At 58.2% G+C, this 12497-nt stretch overlaps 1 protein-coding gene across 21 annotated transcripts in view; it reads left to right on the top strand.

The window, feature by feature from the left end:
- The window catches only part of CAMTA1 (calmodulin binding transcription activator 1), a 973269-nt gene that overhangs the window by 873321 nt on the left and 87451 nt on the right, over positions 1-12497 (top strand). For 18 of the 21 annotated variants that reach the window (XM_028840340.2, XM_077976312.1, XM_028840326.2 and 15 more), the window contains one exon: positions 5953-6087. In XM_028840340.2, coding sequence (XP_028696173.2) covers positions 5953-6087 — 135 coding nt within the window. Of the gene's footprint in view, positions 1-5952; positions 6088-8344; positions 8586-8869; positions 10256-12497 lie in introns of those variants that run through there. The other 3 variants (XM_077976406.1, XM_077976350.1, XM_077976384.1) reach the window with 3 other exon arrangements.

Here is a 12497-nt window from a genome sequence, read left to right as displayed (position 1 = left end):
TTTGCTTCCAATTTTAGGGGCTCAAAGATCCCCCAAGAAACCCAGTCAGGAGGCCCTCTGTGCTGTCCCTGTGGCTCTGAAGCCCTTCCCCAGGCTTCCAGCATTATCTGCTTAGCATGGTGTCCCTGTCTGGCCAACTTGTCTTTGACCTCTGGCCATCACTGCTTCCCCACTCGCCTGTGCCATGGGGTCACGGGCTACCTTCTTGGTCACCATAGTATGCCCGGGGCTGGCAGAGTGCCAGACATGTCATAGAGGGGGATGGAGACTGTGAAGGAATGAATGAGTCTCCAGGCATCTGAAGCCTGTTTCTAGAGCTTATGTCTTCTGCTCCTGGACTAGTGCTGGCAGGGCCCCCTTGGCTGCCCCATCTCATCACCACCAGCCCTCAGGATGGCCTGTCCAGTGAGCCCTGACCGTAAACAGGAGAGGGGGTAAGGATGCAGGTGTGCGGAAGGTCAGGGAGACCCACTCCTGTCCCCTAATGCCAGGGAGCCTAGAAAGGAGAGAAGATGATCAGTATAGAAGACTGGGGGTGAGGAGAAAGGTATGGGGTGAGGAGGAGAGGTATGGGGTAGGGAGTCCCCACAGCAAGCACAGAGGTGGCCGGTGCTAGGCAGGCCCCAGGGTGCCTCTAGGTTCCACCCAGCATGGTCCAGCCTGAGCCTTGGCTGCCCCAGCTGTCCACCACCACCACCCCGCCCTTGAATCATTCCCCCAGCCTGGGGCAGCTGAACCCCACCAGGCATTTCTCCTTTTCTCCTTCTCTCTCAGGCTCTTCTTTTTGTTGTTGTTTTTTTTGTTTGGAGACGGAGTCTTGCTCTTTTGCCAGGCTGGAGTGCAGTGATGCAATCTCGGCTCACTGCAACCTCCATTTCCCGGGTTCAAGCGATTCTCCTGCCTCAGCCTCCCCGGTAGCTGGGACTACAGGCTTGTGCCACCATACCTGGCTAATTTTTGTACTTTTAGTAGAGATGGAGTTTCACCATGTCGGCCAGGCTGGTCTCGAACTCCTGACCCAACTGATCCGCCCACCTTGGCCTCCCAAAGTGCTGGGATTACAGGGGTGAGCCACCGCGCCCCACCTCTCTCAGGCTCTTCTACCAGAGCGGAAAACCCTGCTCCTCGGCTGGCTGTACGCTCAGCCTCTGCCTGAACCCAGCACCATCTTCTCCACAAACTTCCTGGGAGCCAGTGCTGCGGCCCAAGATGCCCACCCCACCCCCTGCTGGCCCAGCCCTCCCCTCCCAGCACCCCCCCCCCGCCTGGCTCCAGAAGGCCCACCCAGCAGCCCTGCTCAGCCTGGAGCACAGCCAGCTGGGGTGGCAGCCAAGCCGGGTCTGCCTATCACAGTGCAGGGCTGTGTGCAGCTGATGAGGTCCCCGGCCCAGCGGGGGTGGCGGGGAGGGCACTGTGGCATTAAACAGTGCACTCATCACCTGCTGCCAGAATGGGACTTGCCTGGCCTATAAATAGATGCCACTTCCTGTACCTGGTTCTCGCCTGGCTAAGGACCAGGACAGGGCTGCTCAGGTCTGCTCTCAGTTACCTGACCCCTCCACAGAAAAAGAGGGGCTGGCCTTTGTGTGTCCCCGGGGCTGGAGTCCGCCACACTTGGGTCCATCCCGGATCAGCCAGAAACCATCCGTGTGGCTCGAACTCAGTGCCTGACCTCTCTGGGCCTCAGTTTCTACAGCTCTGAGAACTGCCTGCCAGTGGGGCGAGAGCAGTGAGTGACAGGAGGTGTGTGAAGCACCTGGCCCAGGTGCTTCATTCCTGAAGAGTTCCCATTAATGAGGCCTTCGCTCTTCCTTTCCCAAGGAGGAGTTCGGAGAGGGTACCAGGGCAATTTGGGTCTCCACAGGCAATTCTGCTGGTCCTGGGGCGTTTCCGGGTCCCCAGAGATGGCAGGTAGAGTCTCTGCCTAGGCTACTCACCCTCCTAGTCATTCAGGCTCATTCTGTTAGCCACAATGTGTCTTGGACCGAGGGAACAGGAGTCACAAGGCTCAAGGCACACTGAGAGCTGGGACCCCTCCACAGGCGCCAGCATTGTGTCTTCAGCTAACTCCACAAAGGGAGTCTCCTTTGGAAATCTCTGCTTTGAGGCCCAAATTGAAACATGGTGCTCTGTAAAACAGCACTGGATGTATCCATTCCTTTCTTCATCTGCCGGACAACTTTTGAGTAGCCCCTGCTTGTTGTGCGCAGAGTATGGGCTTGGAATGGAGCAAAGAATAAGACCCAGCTTCTCACCAGGGCCCTGATTGCAAGGGGCTCTCGGTCCAGGGAGGAGTGCAGCATGCAAATGAATCACTGCCCCGGGAGATGACGCTGGCTGCTTGGGGACCTCATCTCTGGGTCTCCCCAGAGGAATCTGAGGCTGAGCTTGAAGGATGAACACTTGGAAGTCAGAATCAAACTGGCCTCACCAAAAAGAGAGGCCCAGAGGCCTGTGAGCACAAGCCAGGAACGACACGGGAGGAGGGGGCACTGGCAACACAGACGGCCAATGCCTGCCCGTCTCCGGGGTCCCAGCCCAACACACCCACCCAAGCAAAACACATGAGGTGATTCTGCCCTGACCAAGAGCAGGGTCCTGCCCTGGCAGCTCCCACACTGTCACAGGCAGCAGGAGACACTCAGGCACAGAATGTGTCTTCTACAAGACTCAGGTGCTTCAGGGGCAGGAGGGAGCCCACCAAGTTAGGGCAGTGAGCTGAGGGCAGTGAGCACTGAGTGAGAGGAGGTGCTGGCGGAAAGAGGCAACTCAGGCTCGGGAGAAGATAGGGGAATCCACCAAGAAGACTCTGCTGGCCAGAGAGCCCTAAAGAAGACAAAAGATGAAATGCAAAATGAGGGCCAGGCACAGTGGCTCACACCTGTAATCCTGGCATGCTGGGAGGCCGAGGCCGAGGGCAGATCACATGAAGTCAGGAGTTCGAGACCAGCCTGAGCAACATGGTGAAAACCTGTCTCTACTAAAAATACAAAAATTAGCTGGGCATAGTGGCAGGCACCTGTAAGCTAGTAGGGAGGCTGAGGCAGGAGAACGCCTGAACCTGGGAGGTGGAGGTTGCAATAAGCCAAGATCACGCTGCTGCACTCCAGCCTGGGAGACAGAGTAAGACTCTGTCTCAAAAAAAAACAAAAAGCAAACAAACAAAAACAACAAATGAGGTGAAGAATTGGGTTTCAAAACAATTCATTCAACAAATAGTTACTGAGCCGCCATAACATCCTGGGCACTGACCTTGGCACTAGGCATGAAGATTAAGATGGAGCTAGTCCCAGCTCTCATGAGCTAATGTTCTACTGCAGGGAGACAGAAAACAAACAAGGAGAAAAAGAAATAACCAAGGTAACTGGTGAAAACTGTATCCCAACAGTAGAATATGGTAATAACGTCACCTGGGAAGAAGGAGATTCCTTCTGGAACATGGATGAGCAGAGGCCTCTCGCAGGCTGGGACCTGGATGATGGGATGGAGCCAGTCATGGGAAGTGGGAGAAGCATCCTGGCCAGGCAGAGGGTAGGGGAAGTGCAAAGGCCCTGGGACAGAAAGAGGTTTGGCAACATGGAGAATCTAAAGCTCGAGAAAGGCGCTGGCTGCAGGATAGTGAGTGGGGTACAGGGAGCTGAACACAGTGAGACTGGAGATGATAGCAGGAACCAAAACAAATCGTGTCCACCTTTCTGCATCATAGGAAGGAGTTTGGTTTGATTTTACTTGCAATAGGAAGCTGTTAGCTTTAAGCAGGGGGTGGCTTGATCTAAATCGTGTCTTTAAAGATGATTCTGGGTGTGTGGGAAAGATGATTCTGGGTTGTAGGAAGAACAGACTCAGGGAGACCATAGGAAGAAGGCAGAGGGCTGATCTTTCCAAATGTAAGGAGAAGGGCTCCCTTGGGCACCACACTCCCCCTGGTTTCCTCTAGCGGTGCTGGGCTGTGGCCCCCAGTGCTGGATTGTGGCCTCCCGACACCCTCCCAGCAGGAGCAGGTCTCAGGTGCTCTGATGCTGCCTTCAGCAGGACGCTAGTGGAGGAGTCTAGGCAATAAATGATGGTGGCGTGGACTACAGCATCTGCAGTGGAGATGGAGAGCAATGGATCTTGCCATTGCTGATGGCGCTTGCTGATGGACTGCATGAGTGGGGAAGGGAAGAGTGAGTTCAGGAAGCCTCCTGGGTGATGGACCTGCAGGAGCAGGGCTGCTGGGCTGGGACCCCAGAGACCACAGTAGGTCCCCTCTGCTCCGTCTCTCTGGGAAGGAAGAAATGCCTTGGAGTCTGCCACCATTCCGGCGTTGCTGCAGGTTGTGCACCTGCCAGAAGATGGTGGAAGAGCAGCAGCAGTTGAAGAGGCCACCCCCCCAGGCTGGGACACATTGTCCCAGAAAAGCCGTGAGCTCCCCAAGGCTGGCCAAGGAGGCTGCTAAGAGGAGCAGCCCTGAGCGGGCTCCGATGGGTGTGGGTGCTGGCCACCTGTCTTCCTGCTGGCAAGCCAGGCCAATCTCCAGGGCAGGCATGCGACCACAAGCTTGGAGACCCGCCCAGGGATGCCAGCAGAGCCATAGCAGGTTCTGGACTTGGCCGGGGCTCCGTGCCCAGGCACCTCGGAGGTCCTATGTGACCTCCACTGTGGAGTCCTTTGGTTCAGGCTGTGCCCTGGAGCTGAGGTTCCCAGACAGGGTGGAAAACACAGAGGAAAAACCCATGGGTCCCCTTGGACAGTGACTCCCGAAGGCCTTCCCTGGGGACAATGGCAAGATGGTTGCTGCCTTAGCACATCCACCCAGGATGGACAGCGGCCACCCATCAATAAGCTGGTTTTCCCATCGGGACTGGGATCTGCATCAGAGTCCTTAGAGGAAAGCTGGAGCTCTGCTTGTCCTAGGGAGTGGCTGACTTGGATGGCTTCCTTGAGTCTATAAGCTCCTGAAAACCAAGAGCCCAAACAGTAACGTGATCCCCGTGCGTGTCCTCCCTGGAAATCTGTACTGGGGAGGCCCTGGGTATCAGTATCTGGTATTCCAGAAAAGCAGAGGGCACAGAACCGAGACATCTGCCAGGGACGAGGCCTGGCAGGGCAGTGTGCACACCCACCATTGCCCACGGGCCACCTCTGTGGGCCACAGGCCAGCCCCCAAGATGCCAACATGAGCTGTGGAGAGGCAACCTCAACCCCAGAGCTGAAGCTGATCTCCGCCGCGGGCTGGCTTCCTCTTACTCTCAGTGAGAACATACCTCGTTTATTCCACAAATACAGTTATTTGTTAAGCCCTGTGTTGGGGCCACAGCAGTTAACGAGACCCACCAGGGCCCTGCCTTCCAGGGCTTACTGTCGGACATTGGAGGGAGGTACAACGTTCACGCCAGCATCCCCAGCTCAGCACCCACTGGGGCTGAGCTGGGGCCAGGGTAACAGAGGCACAGCTGAAGCTCCTTCATCGGGGAAGCAGAAGAACTTCTAAAAATACAGGGGCTGGCTTGTTCATTGAGTCAGGACAAGCTTGTAGGAATAGGTGAAACAAAATAAGCACAAATCAGTCCGAAGCAGATGCTGTACCTGAGCCCCATCCAGGAAGAATGGGACAAGGGGGGACGTCAGCCAGCCATGAGGCAGGGTTGGGGGCCATTCACTCATTCACTCGTTCAGCCAGTCTGTACTGAGCACCCAGCCCCTGCCCTCACTCGGAGGACAAAGCAAAGGGGCAGTTACAATACCTAGGAGTGATCACAGGACAGCTGGCTGAGTCTGGGTGAACCGAGAAGGTTCCTAGAAGCAGCATTGTGTTTGGGCCTCGAATGAGCAGGCATAGGCTGTCAGTAAGGAGAGCTGGACATTAACCAATGAAGGGTAGTGGGGAGGGGACATTCCAGGCCCTGTGTGGTTCACCAGGCTGTAGGTACCCACCCATCCCTTGACTTGGTCTTTTTCTCTCGCTTTCAGCCCATGACACTGGTCTTGTGACCCTACAAGTTGCCTTCAACAACCAGATCATCTCCAACTCGGTGGTGTTTGAGTACAAAGCCCGGGCTCTGCCCACGCTCCCTTCCTCCCAGCACGACTGGCTGTCCTTGGACGGTAAGAACAGTGCTTGGGTCGTCTTGCCAGGCACCAAGGGAGAGGGATGCTTGGGAACTCCATGCACAAGGTGTGAAAGAAGAGTAAGCACCCAGAAAGGGGCAGGAAGCAGTGCCAATGTGAGCGAAGGAAGGTCAGCTGGGTTTCCACCGCCAGGCTGAGTGCCTAAGCTGTCAGCCATTTGTGTCTGGACACTGGCTGGCCCCACCCTCAATCTCAGTCTCTCCTTAGGACAGACTGAAAAGTATGTGAGTGCGGGTCTGTGGCTGGCACGCCTGCTGGGCTGTCTGAGTGGCCAAGCAAGCCCAGGGGAGCTAAGAGGTTCCTCTGGTGAAGGACCCCAGGCAGCAAGGTCCAAGCACCAGCTGTGCCCCTCCAGGGCTGTTTCCATGGGCTCCTGGAAGCAAAAAGGTTCCCAGAGGCCATCGCCAAGCCCCAAGCCTCTCAAGGAAGAGGATGGGGAGGCAGCTCAGGCCTGGGCTTCTTTCGGATTTGGGAGCTTGCTTCTGTCTTTTGGGGCTAACCAGCCAAACCTTCTCCTGGAAGCCCTCAAATACCCTCAACTCCAGCTTCTTGGCTGATTTTAATTCCACCTCTGCCCTGTATGGCCTCTGTGGCAAGCCCAGGATCGTGACTGTGGCAGAGGGTAGAGTGTCAGGGACCCCAGTGGGCTTCAAGGGAGCAGGCAGGACCTGGTGGTCAAGGACAGGCAGGGACTCCAAGAGCTGCCAGCCTTGTCCATGGGGGTCAGTGAGTGTTGGTGGTTCCCCTTGGGGTACCAGGGGCTCTGCAGAGAAGAGCTGCCAAAGGCAGGCTGGGAATGCCAGGGTCAGAGGCTGCCCTTTCCCACCTGGGCACACATCAGGAGGCCCAGAGCTGGCCAAGGCCTGGGGGACTGAGCCCGGTGCACTGGGGATGCAGTAGGAGGGATGCCTGTCCATAACCTCAGTATCAGGGCAGCCTGGATAGATGACAGTCCATGGGGTACCTTGCTAGAGACCTGGCCAGCCCAGGACATTGAGGTCTGGGCTAAGCTGAGCCTGGGCCCCCTGCAGGGGTGGGTTCTTTATGCAACACCCCCCCATACACACACCCCCACACACCCACAGCTGGCCTTTTGGGTCTCACCTCTTAGACTACCCCTTGCTGTTGGCTGCTGGAAGATTTCTGGGCTTGGGTACATAGTTCATTTCCTGAACCAGCCAGCATGTAAACCTCAGCCTTATCCCAGCCCCTGCCCCAGCCGAGACAGGGTGCCAACAGCTGCCTTGGCTGGGGAACCCTCAGGAGACATTCCCCAGGACAGCTTTTGAGTCTGCAGGCTCTGCACCCTAGCATGGGCTGCCCTGGGGCACCAAGCTGCCCTTGGCATCTTCCCTGGCCGAGGCTGGAGCCAGGTAGAGCTCTGATGATGACCCGCAGATGTAACCAAGAAGAGCAGGGTGACCAGGGGCTCCTGTTTAGGAAATCCGGTTTCAGTTTTGCAGAACAAATGGGGAATGAAGTCGGGAACTCTGCAGAACCCTGGCTCTCCCTGAATGACCTGGCTGGCCTCACTAGAATGAACCCAAGGATGCTGGGACCAGTGTAGGACCCCGCCTGGCAGATGGAGCCTTTTCAGAGAGCAAAGTCACAGTCAGGCAGTGCCCCAGAGCTCAGGACACATCTGCAGGCCCCCTGGAAGCACAGAGAGCCAGCCGTACCCCGGAGGCTAGGGCATGGGAGGATGCCGCCATAGAGACCGTGGGGAGGGGAGCCACCCAACTACTTCATGACAGACCAGGACCTCGGCCACCCCAGGCCCCTCGGGATTGGCCTGGCGCCAAGCTGGGCACCTGCTCCCTAGCTGCCCCCTCTCCCCAGAACTTTGAGCTCTGAACTCTGTGGGCCTCCAAGTTGAAATAAGCACCCCTACCCCTGCAGGATACACAGGAGGGCGACAGGAATTGGGGTGACGATGGCATCAAGGCCTGGGCGTCCAGCAGCATTGGCTCTGTTACCACCAGCCAGGGCACAGCTAGGGGAACAGTAGCTCCGCAGCTTGGACCCCCAGCTCAGAGCGCCCTGCTGAACCAGAGGGGCCAGCCTGGGGTCCACCGCGGCTCAGGGGCCCTGCAGAGAGCAGAGCAGGACCCTGAAGGACGCTTTCCTTTGGTCTGGGCCAGTTGTCCTTTCAAGGAGTGGGAGTGGAAGGGAGGCGGGGACAGAGGAACTGCCAGACCCCACCTGGCTAGGGAGAAGCGGGGCTTCCCTAGCTATTCTTTTTCCGCCGAAATGGATACAAGGCACTCACCCACCCAAGGGCCCAGGCTTCCCAGCCTTTCACCAGCTTGATAAATACTAAGGGGAGGGGGGAGGGGAAGCAGTGCCGCAGCCGCAGCGCAAAGGGGGCCGCTGGAACAGCTACCCGGGAGCGCGGGGGTCCCGGGCCTCTGGCCAGCCACAGGGCCTGGCCGTGAACTTTGCGTCCAGGCCGATGCTGCAGTGGCCGGGCGGTGGTGAGCCTTGCGTCCCCGCCTGTCCCTCCCGTCCCCTCCCCTCGGTCTCCGCAGTTTCTCGGCTCAGCCCCTCCCGCCCCCGCGGGCGCTGGGCCAATTCTCCCTCCGCGCCGGCCGGGCGGTGGAGACTGGTGCGCCGCGGCAAGGGGAGGAGGGCTGGGGAAGGGGTGGGCGCCAGGGGACTGCAGCGCGGAGCAAACTGGGGCACGGCTGCCGGCGGCGCGCGTGCACACACTCTCGCCCACGCGCGCGCCCGCCCGCCCGCCGACGCGCAGCCGCAATGCGGGGCCCTTCGCGGAACTGCTGGCGGCGCCGCGCCCCGCGGGGTCCAGGGCGCCCGCAGGGACTGCGAGGACTAGGAAGGCCTGAGCCCGGCCATCCGCCTCCGAGTGCGCCGCAGCGTGCGGCGGGGACCGCGGGCCTTCGGTCCCGGGCGGCGAGCCCTGGCTCCCTCCTTCCGCGGCCTCCACTGCATGTGGGGAGCGCCCTTTGTCCCCTCCGCCATGGCCGGGGGGAATTGTTTGGGGAAGAGACTGTCGGCCCTCATTTGATCTAAAACATGGATTTGTTTGCTTGGCTAAAGGCCGGGTGGGGGGCGTGGGTCCGGGCCGCAGCGAACTCGCGCGCGCGCGCAGCAGCAGCAGCAGCAGCAGCTGCGGAGAAGTGTTTGTCCCTGCGGTGCAGCCTTTGTCCCCTTGGAGTAGCTTTTGTTTGCGCAGCCCCGCCCTGCGGAGAGTGATCGTCCCCACCTTGAGGCCGCGGGGCAGGGACCCGACGTCCCCAAAATCTCAGCTGGGGCGCAGCCATCCTGGGAGAGACCGGGCGTGGAGGTGGCGGAAGATGGGAGGAGGAATCGCAGCCTTCTGGATCCCGGAGCTGCAGCGCCTCCCCCAGACCTAGGGGGTCTTCCCCTCCCTTTCCCTGCGCCCCACTGTGAGCTCCAGGGTCAAAGGCCCTGTCTGCCAGACCCCCATCACTTAGCCCAGGGCTGGCACGTGGTGGGCTACAGTACATATTTGTGATATGAATGCAGGCAGGCGTGAATGAGTGAGTGCAGGAGGGACTGTCAAAAAGCTGAATCTAACTAGTGGTAAGGAAGGCTTCACAGAGGAAGCGACCCCCCTGGTGAGACCTGAAGCCTGACCAGGGTTAGCCCGGGAACAAGGGGCATCAAGGGTGGCAGGAGAGGGAAAGGGCGGCTGTCTTTAGGCCAGGGTCTTTGAGAACTACCGTTTTCACCATTTCTCCTCCACCCACAAAGGTCCGGATTCAGAACAAATTTCCTCTGGCCTGACCTAACCCCAGGCCATTTGCACAGGACCCCAGGGAGGTCTGAGCAGGCCAGCTCTTCATACAGAGATGCAAGGGGGACCTCTTCCAGGCTAAAGACAGGCAGGCAATGGGGTTTACCCTGGAGACCCACTGGGGAGGATCTCTGGGAAATGTCACTTATGCCTGTGATAGGTCCTGTGGATACAACAGCCAGGGCCGAGCTGAACTTCAAGAGGATGCTATCTGTGTGGACTTGCCTCGCCTGTGCCTGTGTTTGCAAAGAGAATAAACCCAGGCAGTTCAACACTGCAGCCTTGGAGCTGAGGGGGTGGGGCGGGCCCTCTTCTGGCCAAGGACACGGGAACACCTTGAAGTGACCTGAGTCCCTAGAAGAGAAGGTGAGCGGAACTTTTGTGTGCCTGACTCTTTCTTGTCTTATAGCATCTGATTCTCCCCAAGGCCAAGTTGAGGAGATTTAGGGTCCCCTGTACCCACCCCCACCTGCTGGCCCTTCTTGGAACCCCACTAAGCCGCTTAGACTTAGACTCTATTTTCAATGCTTCTCAGGCAACTGAGCCTCCTGCCTGGATGAGAGGATTGGAGTAAGACCTGTGTGCAGCTCCCCTGGGCTGGGCTGCTCTCCTGGGCTTCCTCTGGTCTCCTGGGCAGGCCCCCTTCTGGCCCCAGGGGTGAGGGGGGGCCGTGTCATCTCAGGCAGAGTGCGGAGCATGGACTAAGAGCTCAAACTTTATTATCCAGGTGCCTGCTTCCTGGGCAAGCCTCAGTGTAAGGTGGGTGAGCCCAGGCAGCTTGCCCCTGCAGCTCGCCAGGGACAGAGGGGGTTATCCTGTGACTTCTGGGGCAGCCTGGCCCTGGGGTAGGTGTCTGGGAAGACTGAGAGCCTCGCTCCTGTCTAAAGAAGTGAAGAGAAGGAAAGGCCTCTCGGTTTGGCCCTCTGATCCGACCAAGCTCTCTATGCTACCAGATGAAAGATGTGTCTCTGGGGCGGCCCCCAGCTCTGCCCCCACTTCGGAGCTGCCACCTTAGGTGTGAGAGGGCCTGTTCCTGGCATGTGGCTGTGGTCCTGCTGGCCATTCCTTGTGGGCTGATTCTAGCACCAGCCTCCACCCACCAGAGCTGGGAGACCGCACACTGCCCCAGAGTCCAGGGGTACATTCCAGGGTAAGTGGGAAAGGCCATTCCAGCTAGGACACTGGCCCCCGGAAGGCCTCTGGCTTCTTCTTCCAATGGTTACACTCCAGGGCTTTCTGCTGAGTGGGCCTGGGCTGGCCCCTCCTAGGCTGGCTCCCTCCCTCAGATCCACCCAGCCCACCTCCCAGTAACCCTCAGCTGGCCCATGAACATGTTACGTGACATGGGATGCTGTAAAAGAATGTACACAGAGTTGGCCGGGTGTGGTGGCTCACACCTGTGATCCCAGCACTTTGAGAGGCCAAGGCAGGAGGATCATAAGGTCAGGAGATCAAGACCATCCTGGCTAACATGGTGAAACCCCATCTCTACTAAAAATACAAAAACAAAATTAGCTGGGTGTGGTGGTGGGTGCCTATAGTCCCAGCTACTCGGGAGGCTGAGGCGGGAGAATGGCTTGAACCCAGGAGGTGGAGCTTGCAGTGAGCCAAGATCGTGCCTCTGCACTCCAGCTTGGGTGACAGAGCGAGACTCTGTCTAAAAAAAAAAAAAAAAAAAAAAGAGCGTACAATGTACACTGAGGACACATTCTAAAGGCATCACTTGTCCCAGATGATGGAAGACGGAGGAGCAAAAATTACTTCCTTGCTAAATAATGTAAAATGCCATTGCTTTGCTAAAACCAATACAGTTTGTATTGTGGAGCAGAATACAAAATTCACAAGAAATTTTCAGATAAGACAGCATGGGTGAATGATCTTGACTTCAAAGAGCTACTTTGAATTACGCCCATAGTGAAAGACCGGTAGGCCCCGCTTACCCTCTCCTGCCTCCAGGAGCTCTTTGGGGGAGCTGGAGAAGCACTGACCCAGGGGTCACCCAAAGGAAGAAAGGACCCCCGCCCCGCCGAGAGCTTTCTGATATCCACCTGGAGTGGGGACTGGGGCCAACACAAGCTGATTAGCGCATGGGCCTCTGGGTGCTTCTGTGCGCAGCAGTGACAGGTGGCAGAAGCAGCTGGCATGAGCCGGTCTTGCACTCGGGACCTGAGGCTGAGTGGCAGGAGTCACATCCTCTCCAAGCCCAGCCAGTGCCATGCTTCAAAGCACAGGGCCCTCCTCGTAACCCGTCTCTCACTCTCTGTGGGGTCTGCTTCGTGACACATTGCAGTGGGCGTCTGTCTGCTTGGGTGTGTGTGCTCCCCAGGTGTGCTTTCCTCAGCACCGCGGCGGGTGGGAGACGCATCAGCATACAGTTTGGGGAGCATCGTAGCCATTGGGGCTCCTCAGCAGCCAGCTGTGCTCCTCAGCCAGGACCAAGAGGCCTGGTCCTCAGATCCTCCTGGGACAGTGACTTCCTGCCATTTGCAGCTGGGGCCACACCAAGCAGACCTGAGTGGAGCTCCTCTGTGTGGCAAGGAGTGGGTCACCTTGGAGCTGGGCCCCACCCGGCCTCCTTGGAGCAGCGACACATGGCACCCTGCAGAGA

The sequence above is a fragment of the Macaca mulatta genome, chromosome 1 (assembly GCF_049350105.2).
Source record: "Macaca mulatta isolate MMU2019108-1 chromosome 1, T2T-MMU8v2.0, whole genome shotgun sequence".
Taxonomy (NCBI): Eukaryota; Metazoa; Chordata; class Mammalia; order Primates; family Cercopithecidae; genus Macaca; species Macaca mulatta.
The sequence above is the reverse complement of the archived record's forward strand: the minus strand, read 5'-3'. Positions and strand labels throughout refer to the sequence as shown.